At 37.2% G+C, this 17,668-nt stretch overlaps 1 protein-coding gene across 2 annotated transcripts in view; it reads left to right on the plus strand.

Moving 5' to 3' along the window:
* The window catches only part of LOC126284100 (uncharacterized), a 305,109-nt gene that overhangs the window by 154,218 nt on the left and 133,223 nt on the right, over positions 1-17,668 (plus strand). For both annotated transcript variants that reach the window (XM_049982752.1, XM_049982753.1), the window contains exons 12-16: positions 1,516-1,681; positions 5,109-5,224; positions 6,380-6,475; positions 6,582-6,792; positions 14,888-15,074. In XM_049982752.1, coding sequence (XP_049838709.1) covers positions 1,516-1,681; positions 5,109-5,224; positions 6,380-6,475; positions 6,582-6,792; positions 14,888-15,074 — 776 coding nt within the window. The remainder of the gene's footprint in view (positions 1-1,515; positions 1,682-5,108; positions 5,225-6,379; positions 6,476-6,581; positions 6,793-14,887; positions 15,075-17,668) is intronic.

The raw sequence follows: 17,668 nt of genomic DNA on the forward strand, positions 1-17,668 counted from the left end.
GAATAGTTTAAAACCTGTTTTTCTTATGAACCCACTTAAATGCGTCCACTGTAATTTACTACATGCAGAAATTTACTTCCAGGAAGTCCAAACAGTATCTTGTTTTTAATTTTCTTGATTTTTCCTTTTGGAGTAAATGTTGTAACAAAAGGAAGAATATTTGTGGGTTCACAGTAATTGCCATGATATTTTGAAAAGCCCCTGATTAAATCATTGTAATTTGTTTTGTTACTTGATAGGGTCATATCCTGTGAATATATCACTTATAAATGACACTGTGGTAGTCAACCTTATACTTTTCTGACAATATGAATCAATCATGTACCAGTATCTCAAAATAAATTGTACATTGATGCTCAACGAGAACTGCGCAATTACATCACTAGTGTCAAATATGATCATCACATCAACACAACCTGACTAAAAGCGTATGATAAAAATTGCACTAAAGCTGGGTACATGTGTTACGCAACAAACTATCAGGCAATCTGAAAAATATAAAATGTGTCTATGCTATCTTCAAGCACAGTTAGTACTTTAGAATTTGTCAACTGTGAATGTACTCAATGCCATATATTTGATTCTGTTAGCTTTAATCCAACTCTGTCACTTATGTTCTCACCAGTCTTCTTCAGCATCTTCTCTGGCTCCCTATCACTACTGCCATGATGACACTTTATGCTACTTCTTTTTTATATAATTATCTTTCTACTTTGTCACATTTGTTCATTTGGTTTTAGATCTCCAGGACTTTCCCTAATATGTTTTCTTTCATTTGGCTGCTTTTCCATTAGTTGATTCTTCTTTCATTTTTGTCCATAGCAGTCCACTTTGCCTCTCTATATCATTCAACATCCAGTATTTCTGCTCCAATCTTTATCTCATGGCAGCTGCTTTCTCTTCTCTCTCTAGTATCTGGTTTTCATGTTTACCTTTTGTTGATTTTATTGATACTTTCCATTTTATTGTGCTATGTGATGTCTTCTGTGAATTGAGGTCCTCCATGGCTTATTTTATGTAACTGCTGAGTAGTTACTTTTCTTCCATATCTTTACTTTCTATTACTGATGACCTCCTTGTGTCAAAATTAGAGTTTAATTGCTCTTTGTCCATGTTTCTCTCAGCAGTCAGCTTGATAAGTGATTAACTTATCTTTATGTGACACTCCTATATAAAGTAGTCTATGCTATTTGTTTTTTTAATGAGTTTAGATTTATATTATCCCAAGAAATATTAAAGAGTTATTTTAGATTAATATACTCAATGAAAAAGTTATTTCCCAGCTGGTTATCACATCCCTTCTAATCAGTTTGTACTGTCTTCAAATTTCTTAATATTAATTTAATTTCAGGCACTTAATTTCTTTTAATATAAATTGAAGTTCATGGGTTGCATCTGTTCCTACTTCTGTTGTACTCATTCAGGTGCAGTTTTTGTAGAATATGGTTATGTTTCCTATGTACTGACATGAGCAATCATTTAGTCACTAACCACAGTCTATTATAATCACTCCAGTTTGTGCTGAGCATGTCCCCTGAGAGCTTGAAACCAAACCTGAGAAGTGGGGGTGAAATGCTAAAGAGGCCACTTTCTTCTGGAAAACAGGAATATGACACAAAGAAGGAATTGTGGCCATTAGGAAAACCGGTATCAAAACTTGAAGCTCTGTCTCAATGTTCTGGTAAGTGCTTAGATGTATTTGAAAATGTTTCACAGCCTGTATCAAAATAAACAAGAGCAATGTGATGAGTGTTTTGAGGGGAAAAAGAAAGAACATTGAAACTTTAATGGGCTGTATCACTTATTTAAATGTAGGAAACATCAAGATAAAATAATATGATATTAGAATAGACTGTTTCTGATCACACATTGGACCAGAGGGGAACATTCAATAGTAATATTATACAATAATAGTATAACATAACTGATGTTTCTGAAAAATTCAGTTGATATTTTTGAAGCTCTCTGCAAGTCCTAATATTGCAATGCTAAATATTTTTTAAAAACACTCACTAAGTTCTCATTAATTGTGATTGATGATATGTGGCAACAACACACCTACTGGGAAAATACTGGCAGACACACAAATGAAATAATAATGAGAAATAGACACTGGTCCACTGGACTTTTTACTTTACTTTCTGTTTCTTGTTTGGAAGATGCAGACAGACAGAAAAAAGTAAAATAGGATAGTGCAGCTAATGGAAAGCAAATGTTTCCATAAATAATGGATGAAGAGAGATGTAAAATGAGCAAAGGAGTTAGATGTAAGAGTGAAATGTGGCTACTAAGATTCAAAATCTAAGTACTAATAACTGGATTCCAGCAGTTTATAAATAAAATATGGCAGCTAAATCTGGAAGGAATTCATGGTGTGCATGTTACATGAAAAAAAAAAAAAAAAAAAAAAAAAAAACCAATGTAGAATATGATAAGGGAGAAAATGGAAATAAAACATAATAAAATCTAGAGAAAGGAGTCAGAAGCATTTACATAGACAATGAAATAAAGTAGAATGTAAAAGACCTATAGAAGATGATGAATAGAAGAGGGAGTTGGATATGAAATGAGACAGAAATGAGACATAAAATGTGATATTAAAAAGACTAGTTTTGAAGTCTAAAGAAGGCAACAGAATCAAACTAGGAATCACTTTTTTATAATTATGTTCATTAGCATTGAAATTTAACAAAATTATGTTTCTTTTAGTGCTTATGATATCACCGGATCCTGTATCTGGTGACAGATGAATTTCCAAAGTGATACTTGCATAAAATGCATATATTTGGAAGTTGAGCACATCACTACTTTAATTGGTTCATTTCATAAAAGTGACACATGACATTAGTGAATGTGTAAAAAGGATTAAAATTCCTATATGTGTAATGGTAGAATCATATCCAGCTGTAAGAAAATGGAATACCTTATTCAGCAACTTGTTCATACCCTAAATTTCATTTTTGTTTATTGTCGATCTGGTTACTTTTCAATTTTACACATATTGCATATTGTGACATTCTCTCAAAATCTTGGTTGTGTAATGCTCCTTTCTCACCTAAGAACATGAGGGATCTTTATTCTTCATAATCTCATAGTAGGGGCTGCATGCGGTAGCCAAGCTGTCTGAGGCACCTTGTCACGGTCCTTGGGGCTTTCTCCATCAGAGGTTTGAGTCCTCTTTCGGGCATGGGTGTGTGTGTTATCCTTAGTGTATGTTAATTGAAGTTAGATTAAGCAGGAGAGCTACTGTGAAGTTTTATTAATGGCATTATCCTCAAAATGAAGAAAGAGAAAGAAGTCCTAAAGACAGTGAAATGGAGGAAGCTGCAATATCTCGGTTATTTGAAAACAGAACTCTTCGAGGAAAAACTCTGGTAAAAGGGCAAGGAATGAAAAAAACATCTTGGACTGGAAATTTAAGAACATGGATGTCACACATGGGTGAAAGTTATAACATGATAGTCACCAATATCTCAAATGAATAGGTAGAAGAAGAAGAAAATGCATTGTGTTCATTGTGTCTTTTAACTTTTCATTTTCGGTCCTTATCACTGGAGTATTTAGTCATTTCCATGACCTATTAGTCAGAAAAGAATCCAACTCCTTATACTTTCTGGCACAGAATAAAGCTGAAGTTTAATCTGCACACTTTACCGTGGAAGCTATAAGGTTTACCTATCTGACAGCTTTTGTCAGATCTAAAATATATAACAGAGGTCTGCACCTTCTGGCCCAGCAGGAACATGAAAGAAATGTGTAACTGCTATGGTCATAATGTTTAGCTCTTTTGTAGAGCTATGGTGTAGTTGTGTCTCATGAAGTATGTATCTCATCAAGAAGGCATCAAGCTAAGATGGGATCAAATTTTAAAATATGTTTCTACATGAGGGTATATTGATACTGGTCTATATTTTTCAAGTTATTCCTTACTGGTCTTTTCATACACATGCCAATAAACAACCAAATACTGATGTATTAGGTTTACTCTGGCAGATTCTCTTTAGAGCAATGGCAGACATAAATTGCAGAGCTACATTTTGTAAAAAGATTACACAAAGCGTTGTCACTAAGATGTGGCTAATCAATTGGTTCTGAAAGTATTACTTTACTAATTCCAATTAAGTCTAACAATTAAGTCTAAATGTAAACAAATATTTTCTAGCTGTCTACTTATGATTAATTATTAATACCCTTTTAACAGCTGATTCATTTTATTAATAAAAATCTTGTCTTCTTGCACGAAATCTCAAGAGATGGATTCCATAAAATACAGTGAATGGATGACATGCCCACTTCAGATACACTGTGACATGCTGCTGGCAATATGATAGCTATGAACTTTATTATATAGTTATGGAACAAGACTAAAACTGCAGCCACTGTGAGGTAACAGATAAAGTATCCAGACAATTGAGAGTTACACTTTGCAGAGTTAACATCAGTAGAAGTGACATAGTGGGGTTAAGGACAACCAGTCAAACAAAACAGAAAAATTATGGCATGCTGAAGGATGGTAGTACTAGTTCTTATGTCTCCAGTATCTTGTAATTAATAGACAAAAGCATATTGCTAGTCAAACAAGACTAGTTCCATTTTGACAGTACAAGTATGTATTACAAATTGGTCTCACAGAGGTTAGTAATGACACACGAATGTCAGAACTAGTACAGTCAACTTGGAAGATGTAATACCATGTAACCTTGTATTTTATGTCACGTTTAACCAGTGATTTGTGCTATCCTTGGTACAAAGTTAATGAAGAATATGTTATAAATGATGAGGGTGTCTGTAATGTTTAACAGTTTCACCCAAACTATATAATTGAGAATATCAGTGCCATTTCTGGTAATACATCAGACAGTAGTGCAATGCCTCCAGACTACTGAAGAAAGAGATCCATTAGAGCTAGACAACTAGCAGGGCAAAACACGATAAGAAGATGTAAATTTGATGTTATCACTAAGAACTAAGTTGTAGGAATACATCCCAAAGACGTATTTCATGTTGGAAGGGAGGGGGTAGGGCAGGTGCCACTCCCTTCTTTGTAAGATTAAAAAAGACATAAACAAAAATATGTATGTCATTTAAAGATATTTTTATCATTACAGGAGAAGCAAAATATGTAAATGATGTGCTCACCATACCAGATGAATTGTACTGTGCATTTGCTGTTACATCTATTGCAAATGGTCACATAAAAGATACAGATCCCAGTGATGCCTTGGTAAGCAATAGTGTTCTGAATTGTACAAAAAGTTTTGGAAAAATTAATTTAAAAAGATAGAACAGCTGACATCCAGACTGATTCTAGTCAAGAGAACATTAAAAGATTATATCTTTCAATTAATCTTTTTCAATGGCTTTCATAAACGAAAACTGTGTCTGTTTTGCTGGTGTCTGGAGTCCCCCAATCTCTTTCACCATAGTTACTTATGTTAAAATATGCTACAGAATATAAGTGTTTTCTATTAAAAACTGGAACACACAGTATTAAAGTATGACAATATTTACTTAATATTTTGTTGTGAACTGGCTTTCAACTTCTAGGTCATAACTAAAGAGCTCCAGAAAGTAAAAAGCATTTACAAATAAACCCTTCCAACAATTTTGTAATAGTCATTATTTTATGTATGTGGGTATTGAGTCATGTTAAGTGCAGTTAGTACCTTGACCTTCTTCCTGTCCACGATGCAACAGTCTGTGACAATTAAGTCAGTAGGCAAGCCTGAGATGTTTTTTGCAGGCAAATAAAGTTAGACTTTTGGCATTCATTGAAGACTTACAGAAATTTGTGGATAAATTGTTATAAAGATGATTAGCACACACAAAGTACACATAATGTTTAAAAATAAACAAATGAATGCTGGTAATGATGGGTTTGTACTGGTCCTCTATCTTCATGGATGCAAAAAAGGCAAAGTTGGACTACTTCATTAAATGGGATACACATTTACACTAACAAAGTACATCATTCTTTAGATCTGTCATGTACAATAGTGACATGTATTTTAAATAGACATCCGCATTACTTTAAAGTCTGTGCATTGTGATTTGTACAGAACTTCTGTGGAATTGAGATAGTGACACAGCACTAAAGACACTGAATTTGCTTTTGGTTGTTGTGAGGTCAAATTCCCTGTTAATTCGTGCAGATTTTGATTTTTTATTGTTTCCCAAAATTTGTTAAGGAAAGATTAGGTTCCCCATAGCCAGTATCTTTCCTCATCCTAGTCATATCTGAACTTGTGCTTTATCACTAATGACTTCATTGCCAATACAATGCTAAGCCTTTTTCTTATTTTACCCTTAAAAGGTATAAATGCAAAAATTGAAGCTTTCATTCTACATCATTTATACGATTTTCCTGCAATCGCTCTAGGCTGTTCCTGGGGTGGTGGCATATTATGATGCAAAAGACATTCCAGGAAAGAACAACTTTTACCCAAAATCTATCTTCAGTTTTACTGAGGAGGAGGTAAGCCAAAGAAAAATCATTAAAATGCAGCATGCAGTAGTTTCTGTTACAAACCAAGTAGTTCTCTGTGTCACATATTAATTAAATATTTTTTCTGTCTTAATAGATATTTTGCTCTGGAAATGTAAAGTACAATGGACAACCAGTAGGAATGATTGTGGCAGAATCACATGATATTGCTGTTGAAGCTGCCAAATTGGTGAAGATAAATTATGATGTTGTTAACAAACCCATTCTTCACTTAAGAGATGCACTAAAATCTGGAGAAAAGAGCAGGGTTATGGTGATTGGTGAAATTAAGCCAACTGATCCTGAAAGTAAGTATTTAATTAAATGTGCATCTTTCTTATAACAATGTGACAGCCTTTAGAATTATACATCTACTTCATGCAGTATTTCTTCACCCAAAGTCAGTAATTGCCTTATATGATTTGCAATAATCTATGACATTTGCATGCCATCCTTCTGTAATACATCACAACATCTAGCAACATTTCTCTCCCATCTCTTTACACACTTCTCTCCTTCGCTTCATTTGTTTATATTCAGAAGATGTTGCTATTATGGCAAGAGATAAATCCATTTTCATACATATCATCTGCCTGCTGTAACAGTCAGGCTAGCACCAAGTAGACAATATGACAACCAGCATACAGAGAATCACAGACCTTGTGTATCAGTGGCACATCCTGTAGACATGTCTACCAATATGCACACTAGGACATGCTCTCCCAAATTTTGTTAGTGACTATAAAGAAGTTTGTTCATGTGATAGAAATTACAGCATTTGCCACAAAAAGGGGGGGGGGGAGACAGACAGGTTGCCAGGGACTGGGAATAACATGTACTGAACATCCAATTATTGGAGTCCACTGACCTGAACCATTGGTGCAAATTGCATTCCAAACCTTGTATCAGCTGGCAAAGAGGTGACATTGTGTCACATGTGCATCCTTGTACTAAGTAGACCCCTCTAAGAATGCACTGGACCGTGATGATATTAGAGTTTACAGACTAGAAATAATTAATAACTGAGTGATCTGATACACATGATCCACTGGACTATATTTTCCTGTGAACAATTTTTAGTATTTTGTGTGTTAAGGTGGATTAACTACATTGATCCTGAAAGCAAAGAGATCAGTTACTATAGACATTGCAAGAAGCCATTTTCTGACACATGTAGTCTGGAGCATTATTAAAGATTGCGACTTAACTGTTCAATGCCATTGTTGATTTCAGAACTCATGGGTTTTTCAATTTACATTTCACTCCCTTTGTGGCAACAAACATTTACTTGTTCAAAGTTAGATGTGAATTATTATTGACAGCATCAAAGACATCACTGTCAGTGAGATTCTTTCTTTTAAATGAATAACCTTATTCTGTGATATGTAGTAACTTTTTGCAAGTCATATATGCACTAGGCCAATCTGTCCTGTCCGTTCCCTTGCAACATTTATTTCAGGCAGATTAGTTGCTGGAACATATTTTCGTTTCCACAATGGTGATCTCATTCGAACTGTGCAACAGATGCCTTAAGAACTTAGCATCCTAGTAGGCCAAACTGAGAATGAGTCTGAAGCTGGCCAACCTCTTCCTTTGGGTTCGAGCCTGGCTTGCAGCCAGAACACTCCCCCTCCCATGGCACTCCAAAATAACGGAACTAACAGCAATTTTGCATTCCACAGCCAGTATGGGCTTTGCACAAAACAGTATTGTCACTGCCCACACATTCCTTCCCCCATCTGGCCTGTTCACACTGTGTTCCATGTGATGCCTTCAATTCTTAGGACCCCGGCTGTGTTTGCCTCTGCAGAAGTAATTTTTTCAGGCTCTTTGGTGACTAACAACTCTACACAGTTTGCTGTGATGCTCTCACAGGTGAATCCTACAATCACTGCAGAAGTGTACAACATCATCACCATCCTACTCAAATCAAGAAAATTCAATGTACTCAAAGACTGACTGGTAGGCTGGTTGACCTTGTGAGGAATCCAATGCACATGGTCATTATTTCCCAACAGAGGAATGCACCAATAGGCAACCATGAGAGCTCCTACACCATATGCACAATCTGACTGAATCTACGGCAATACCAGATAATCTGATACTTGCAGATTGGCTTGGGTGCCTGCCTGCAGTTGTCCATACAGCACTGGCTGCCCATAACTACATAAATGTCAATGTGGCAGTCATCATTGTGGTGCAGGGTATTTAAATCATTCGACACCCATGCTGTGTCACCACAACTCACTGCCATCTTCCCCTTCCACAGAGCTGTTCCCACCTGCATCCAGTGTCAGTTTCCTCACACTTTACTGCCTCTAATGCCCCCCAGACATGGTACAGCTCATGAACTGCATGATCGTGGAGATGAACAAACCCACTAGCATTCTGGTGTGCATGCACCAATTTAAATCCGCACCGTGCCTGACAACACATGGTGATGTCGATGGCTGGCATGTACTCACCTGGCATTACGTGGCATCCTCCCTTCACCATGTCTGTAGCCTCCAGCATGCTCACCTGTCCAGACATGCCCCCCACCCTCCAACTAGTAGCAAACAGTTCGACAAGGACGCAAGTGGCATCTGCAGGTATCACTAGCTCTTCAGCATCAACACTACCATGTATCACCCACACTGCCCATGCAACCCAAACTCCTACAGCAGCCTGGCTGTTCCACAGTGTCATAGTGCCTGTTTATGTGCTATCATTATACACCTCTCTCCTCATCACCTAACCTCCTGGACACTGGATCAGACGCCCGCTGGTTATTGCTTGCTGCTGGCCATTTTCCACTTCTCCTCTATTTCACACAACAGCAAATGGTTCACCAGTTACTGCTTATTGTTCTGACACCTGTTCCATTGACCTTGGCCAACATTACAGACTCCCTTCACCCACTACAGGTGTCTCCTTGAAGTGGCTAACCACTGTGTCGTTGACAGCACTTCCCTCCACTCCATACCTGTGATTCCCACACCACCACTAGTTTTGCCATTAGGCAATTATTCTATTCTGGTCCCTTTGTCAGCTTCCTCTCTAAATTTCCAGTCTTCACCCACGCTTACAGTGCCTGCCATGAGGTATGACGCAGTGTAATTCACCACATGCAATGACACCAGTCCCCAGTTTTCTGCAACCCCTGCCACCTACCACCTGTCAAATGCTGGAGTCATAGGCTGAAGTCTAAGCAGCCATTGCTGCTGGGTTGTTACACCTCTCAAAAAGCCCCTGGACTTCCACCTTGCACCTCATTCACAGAAGAATGAGACTTGATACCCATGCAGCAGCTTCTGCATGCTCAACACTAGAAGAGTTTTTGACTGTTATCCAGCCCTACTATTACACAGCTACAGTGAAAACCCTAAAATGTTGTATTTGTGGGTGTCCACAGCCTCCAGATGTTTAATAAATGTAAACATGATCTGTAGTTGGCTGTAATGTGATTTTTATTTAATTTAATCATGTTACAGCCCACTACAGGTCTCGTTTATGTTTATTAAGCAGTGACAACCTATTGGTTTCAACTGTGTTCAGCAAATTAGACAGAAAAATAGCTTTTAGGCAAATTATGGTAGCCCTAGGAGATGTGGAAAAGATGACAACAATCATGCCTTCCAATGTATTCAAAAGTGTCTTTATGCCATTTAGGCTTTGCAGTGCCACCCACACCTGGCAGCATTTCCTCAATGACATCCTACTAGGTGCCTCGGGCTGCTTTACATACTTGGATGGTGTCCTCAATTACTTGTTCAACCCAGCAGAGCACCTTTGTTACCTCTGAGAGGATTTCTCCCACCTCCAAATCGCCAGAGTGATAACCATCATGAAAAAGTGATTTTTGATGTCCCAGAGACTGACTTCTTGCGGCCTAGGATATCTCCAACTGGCTCCCACCCACCACACAAGAAGACCCACACTATCGCTAAATTCCTGCAAAACTTTTGAAGAATGCTGCAGATTCCTCTCAATAGTGAATTTTTACAGATACCACTAAAGAATGTGGCTAATGTCCAGGCACTGCTCAATAATACCCTTCAGAGCAACCACAGCAAAGGCAAGAGGCCTGTTCCCTGGACAGCACAAACGACAGAGGTCAGAAATTTTTTTTTCTGATGCCTCCCTGTTAGCACACTGCCTCCTATCTTCTCCCCTGGTGGGCACAGCATCTGCAAGCCAGTCCATCATTGGTACTGTCCTACAGTAATGTGTCAAAGGTGCTTGGTAGCTTCTCCTTGAAGCTGTCAGAACTAAAACAGTGGTGGGCCACATAAAACCAAAATCTTTGTGTCATATATGAGGCAATAAAGTATCTCTATCTCTGTGTTGGAGGATGCCCCTTTACAGTGTTCACTGACCACCAACCACTCACCTCAGGTTTCTGCCAAAAAGATAGCAGCCAAATTTCTCCTCAGCAGTTCTGATAACAAGAATGTTGTTGTTGTTGTTGTTGTGGTCTTCAGTCCTGAGACTGGTTTGATGCAGCTCTCCATGCTACTCTATCCTGTGCAAGCTTCTTCAACTCCCAGTACCTACTGCAACCTACATCCTTCTGAATCTGCTTAGTGTAGTCATCTCTTGGTCTCCCTCTACGATTTACCCTCCACACTGCCCTCCAATACTAAATTGGTGATCCCTTGATGCCTCAGAACATGTCCTACCAACCGATCCCTTCTTCTCGTCAAGTTGTGCCACAAACTTCTCTTCTCCCCAGTCCTATTCAGTACTTCCTCATTAGTTATGTGATCTACCCATCTTATCTTCAGCATTCTTCTGTAGCACAACATTATGAAAGCTTCTATTCTCTTCTTGTACAAACTATTTATTGTCCATGTTTCACTTCCATACATGGCTACACTCCATACAAATACTTTCAGAAATGACTTCCTGACACTTAAATCTAGACTCGATGTTAACAAATTTCTCTTCTTCAGAAACACTTTCCTTGTCATTGCCAGTCTACATTTTATATCCTCTCTACTTCGACCATCATCAGTTATTTTGCTCCCCAAATAGCAAAATTCCTTTACTACTTCAAGTGTCTCATTTCCTAATCTAATTCCCTCAGCATCATCCGACTTAATTAGACTACATTCCATTATCCTCATTTTGCTTTTGTTGATGTTTATGTTATATCCTCCTTTCAAGACACTGTCCATTCCCATCAACTGCTCTTCCAAGTCCTTTGCTGTCTCTGACAGAATTACAATGTCATCGGCGAACCTCATAGTTTTTATTTCTTCTCCATGGATTTTAATACCTACTCCGAATTTTTCTTTTGCTTCCTTTACTGCTTGCTCAATGTACAGATTGAATAACATCCGGCAGAGGCTACAACCCTGTCTTACTCCCTTCCCAAACACTGTTTCCCTTTCATGCCCCTCGACTCTTATAACTGCCATCTGGTTTCTGTACAAATTGTAAATAGCCTTTCGCTCCCTGTATTTTACCCCTGACACCTTTAGAATTTGAAAGAGAGTATTCCAGTCAACATTGTCAAAAGGTTTCTCTAAGTCTACAAAAGCTAGAAACGCCACACACCGTCAGGTGGCTTGCGGAGTATGGATGTAGATGTAGATGTAGGTTTGCCTTTCCTTAATCGTTCTTCTAAGATAAGTCGTAAGGTCAGTATTGCCTCACGTGTTCCAGTATTTCTATGGAATCCAAGTTGATCTTCCCCGAGGTCGGCTTCTGCTAGTTTTTCCATTCTTCTGTAAAGAATTCATGTTAGTATTTTGCAGCTGTGGCTTATTAAACAGATTGTCAACACCTGCTTTCTTTGGGATTGGAATTATTATATTCTTCTTGAAGTCTGAGGGAATTTCGCTTGTTTCATACATCTTGCTCACCAGATAGTAGAGTTTTTTCAGGACTGGCTGTCCCAAGGCTGTCAGTAGTTCCAATGGAACTTTATACACAGGTGTGGCCAATAGAGGGTTAATTGAATGATACATAGTAAGTTTTTAGATGTAACATATGCTCTGTGCCTGTGCATTCTTTGTAACATATATTTGGAGCAGATCAATTTGTGGAATGTACTGCTATTCCTACACTAGTATCTGTATAGTCCAGTTTATAACTGTTTACATTAGCTACTGCCACGTGAGGTAGCCATGCAGCCTGAGGCATTTTGCCACAGTTCATGTGGCTCCCCCCATCAGAGATTCAAGTCCTCCCTCGGACATAGGTGTGTGTGTTGTCCTTAGTGTAAATTAGTTTTAGTTAGATTAAGTAGTGTGTAAGCCTAGGGACCAATACCCTCAGCAGTTTGGTCCCATAGGAACTTACCACCACTATTAGCTACTAAAATCTGTGGAGTGTAAATTTATGCTGAGCTCCTAGTTATTTCTCTTTATACAAGTAGGTTTCTCTTGAAAAATAGTTTTGTCATTGTCTCTTCACACTGCACTTCTATGTAACTGGCTGCAAAGACAATATGTTTAAATAACAAGATTTTGCTGAAAGAGTTAAAAGTTGCATTTATCTTTTGGCAGACCCATCTCTCTCTTTCCTTCTCCCTTCCTCCCTCTCTCATTCTCTAATTTTCCAAGTTGTTGTTCATTATTGATGAAAGTAGTACATAACCAATAGTCATGCCTGTGAAAATTATGGCATGTATGAAAGTCTGACTCTGAGTGCATGTGTGAGTTGGCTCATAGCAGCTGTCACATTTTCCATCAAAATAAATAGAAATGGTACTTACAGAACAACATTCTGTAATGTGCAGATTCTGTATTTAAATGTCTGCTTCTAATTGTTTTAGCATACCATAGTAAAAGAAACTGCAAAGTTGTGTGTACTGTCTCAATTTGAGACATTCGGCATCATTTGAAAGTCTGTGTTTGTGTATGCACCCAGGTCTGTGTGTGTTTGATTTATCCACAATTTTGCAAAAACACAACATTAAAATTTTAGAAGTGCAAATCGGAAGAAAATACCTTTAGTCTTACAGAAAGTACTGCTGTCCTTAACCCCTAGATTGGTCTCAATATGATAATGCTTTATTGTGCATTTTCCTATTGGGGGATAGCCATTATTTCCTGCCTTCATCCTCTTAATGGACTCATAAGACAAATACAGTGAAATTGGCAGTGGTTTACATCTTAATGTGGATTCTGAACCATGATGCCACTTACAATTTTTCAAAATGCAAAAATTATTGTCTTTGGCCAAAGAAGGAAGAATAACTAATCAAAACAATCTAGGACCAAATTGGGATCAACATGTATCCATTTATCCACAGAAATCTATAAAAAGAGAAAAACATTAGTTTCTCTAAATATTCAGCAAATGGCATGGGAAGGGATGAAAAGTTGTACAAGTTGTTTAGTGTTGTTTCTGCACAGTTTCTACTGCACATTACCATTAGACTTTCTTTCTCATATGCAAATACAACATGTATAAGGTGACTTCATTTTGGTAATGATTTTTCTGTTTTCGCCAAAAATTTGTAAAACCATACTTCATTGCTGATAACATATTCTCATTTTTATTAATTTTCTTTTTCTATTTAAAAGAAGTGTTTTCTTTGTGTTAAGCTGCAATACTTTTACATGTTCTTATGAACAATTGATTTCTTTTTCTCCTAGTGATAAACCACATTTTGTAAGTGTCTTGCCACTCAAAGTTTGTAACTGTATGAATTAGAAGAGGTTTCCTGTATTTACTAATTATGTTCAGTGCTGCTCAGTACATGCATCATGAAAATAATAATGGCATTGTTTCTAATATAAAATTGTATCATTATAAATATCAATGCAATGTAATGTGACCAAATAAGCATGCAATATATTGCTTCATACTTCATTAGTTGTAAAGCAACATTTATTAATCTGAAGTTGAAGATTGGACCTAGGGAAGTAAAGGAACTCAGGGAGTACAAAGAACATCCTATCCATAACAAACACAAAGGTTTTTCTGAATTAACTACACAGGAATAGGTTACAAGTCTCCAAAACAGTGAGCAGAATTTAATGTAGTATTCATTATAATTTTAATTTTAATCATGGTTTGTGTCAATAAGGAAATGGATGTAAAGAAATGATTGTGAAGTTTTTGACAGTGTCATGAGAGTTTCTAAATAATTTGACAGTTATATTACCTGCTAAATGAAACAGTCCTCTGCACTGAAAATTCAAAAACATACCATCAGTCAATCATGCTGAGAAACCATCATAAATCACTGCACAAGAGGAATTTTGATTGATGTTGTGTGTGTGTGTGTGTGTGTGTGTGTGTGTGTGTGTGTGTGTGTGTGTGTGTGTGTGTTTGTATGAGAGAGAGGGGGGGGGGGGGGGGTAGGAGGAAGGGAAGGAGGGAGTGAGGAAGGGTACTTTAATGGTTTTAAAGTGGGTTCCTATCATTTTATTTTGTATTTATTTGAATAAAGAATTGTTATTTCAGAAAGAAAAAAGACAAAACATGTCATTCAAGGCAGCTTTGACATTGGCTCTCAGTATCACTACACTATGGAAACGCAATGTGCTGTGTGCATTCCAATAGAAGATGGTATGGATGTTTATCCTGCTACACAGTGGATGGATGAGACTCAGATAGCAATATCAGAAGTTCTTAAAATGCCAGAAAACAGGTAATATTTTGCAGCAGCTAAAACTTTATATTGCTTCTTACAGTATTGAAATTTCTTCAGAAATAATATTATTTCACTACATTTTTCTTTTTTAATTTTTATTTTTATTTGTGGTAGTTAACTATATGAAATTTCTACAGAAATAATATCATTTCACTACATTTTTCTTTTTTAATTTTGATTTTTATATGTGGTAGTTAACTACACTTCACATAAGCTATTCTTCTACTGTATGTAGAGTATATACTGTGGTGATTACATGTGACAAATTGAAATGATGTGGTAGATGTACTCTCAAACCTCAGTACATGCCCTTTGCTAGCAGTTCACTAGCAATTACTCTTCCTGAGTATTTGTATTGGGCAAACGCAGAGACCAAAACTATCAAAGAAGCCTTAAGGCCATAAATAAATGTTAAAGTCACAAAGAAGTCTAGTTCGGAATTGGAAGTCCAAAATCACCTGTACTGTAAAATTGTCCACTTTCTTTAAAGTAGAAATGCTTTTCAACAGTATTAGCAAAGATACCAATAAGTCTCCAGAAAACATCTCTGTAAGAAATGAAGATGCATTGAAATCTTTGACCATAGAATTCAGTCATAAATTCCTCACAACCACTGCAAACTTTGTACTCACTAATGAACAACCAAATACAATTGTATTACATGTACTTCAGCAGACATGGCATGCACCATCAACACACATTGGTTTCAAACATTCAACTCCTTAGACATTATAGAACTCCTCAGATCATTAAAAAGTAGTAATTTTGTTGACTATCAAGGCGTTTCTAGCAGGGTCTTAAAATCTGTTCTTCATTTTAATAGGATTGCCCTTATGCTATCTTTGTAATCAGTCACTTACTTTGGGCATATGACAGACTTAAAACACTATAGTAACACCCATGTCTAAAAATGGAGATAGAGAAATCATTTTTAGTTATGGAACCACTTCATTCTTTCCAGTCTCTTCAAAAGTTTTCTAGAAAGTCATCAATGACAGAATATCAACTCCATTTTCTGAGCAGAAATTTTTAACTGCATCTCACTTTGGTTTTTGTACAGTAATCTCTGTGGGAAATCCATGCAAGATCTCACAAATTAAACCCATGCAGATATAAACAAGAAAAATTTCCCTATCATACATTATGTGATATTGCCAAGGCCTTTCACTACGTGCCCACAAAATTATGCTTGGAAAATATTAAAGTGTTGTGGCATTCATTGAATCGCTCTTGTAAGGATGGTGTCTTAGCTTCATAACAGAAAGCAGACAGGCACATTGACAGGTTTTGTCACATTATGGAACTATTCTCACAATGGATCCCACAAGTATTGGTATTGGGCCCACTTTTGCTATTAGCCTACTTAAATAGTCTTCTTGTGATTTTAAAGAATAGGTTGCAGAATAGTGCTTGCTGATGATGCAAGTAAACTACTGTGCATTGAGCTGTGTACAATGTTGGATGGCCATTAGTGGCACTGGCTGGCATTGACTTTTTAAGAACATCTAAGTCACCTGACTACTGTAGTAAAGTGTGTTCAGGAGACTGGCTGCCCTCTTAATAATAATAATAATAATAATAATAATAATAACATATTTGTCAACAAAAAATGAAAATATTGCAGTATCTATTTAATGGCAGTGAAGGCTGTCCTAATACAGATAAAATAAAGACAATTACTGATTTTTTGTCTCCTTGGCACAATCATGATGTGTGGAGTTTTCCTGGAATTTTCTCATGCTACTGGTGATTATGGAGGATATATGTAATGAGGTACCTCTCTTGCAGAGAGATGCCAAATTTTATGAATGAGGTGCAAGAAAGATGTTTCCTTGTTCCTAAGAAGGTACTAACATGTTCTCCACTTATAGCACTGTATGATGAGACTGCCAAGAGAGCACTGCAAACTGATGTAAGTGTTTATGGGATAGGGGCAGTACTAGTACAAACTGGAGCAAGTGCTGAAAACGAAATGCATATGCTTACAGAGTACTCTGAAAATCCTAGATGAATCACCCTACAAGCAAGAAAGAGTGCCTTGTGGTTGTTTGGGCAATCAACAAGTTATGGGTGTATTTAATGGCAAACTATTCACTGTTGTGATTGACCACCATTCTCTATGCTGGCTGACTAGCCTGATGGATCCATCAGGTTGAGTGGTGATGACAACACAGCAGTATATGAAATTGGATGCAAAAACAAGGACGACTGCCTTTCATGGATACCTTTGGCACAACATAACATTGAGGATGAAATGTCAGTCTTATCTGCATTACATGATGTTGATGATTAACAGAGAGAAGATCCAGTTTTGCTAAAAACCTTAGGGGACTTGAAGGAGGGGAAAATGCCAAAGGACAGTTCCAATTAATGTACAGAACACTATAAAAGAGGAACTATTAGCCAATGTGGCAGAAAAGGTTGCCTGATATCCCAGTTCATTTAGAGCCAGCTATGATGCTCCATCATCTGGCCACTAGGGGTTTGTGTAGACAGAATCAGATACACATATCATTAGCTAGATCTCTGTCATCCATTATATACCATTTAAGCCACTGTAAGAAATGCCAGCAGTGGGAGCACGTGTCACA

Source organism: Schistocerca gregaria, chromosome 8 (assembly GCF_023897955.1).
Source record: "Schistocerca gregaria isolate iqSchGreg1 chromosome 8, iqSchGreg1.2, whole genome shotgun sequence".
NCBI lineage: Eukaryota > Metazoa > Arthropoda > Insecta > Orthoptera > Acrididae > Schistocerca > Schistocerca gregaria.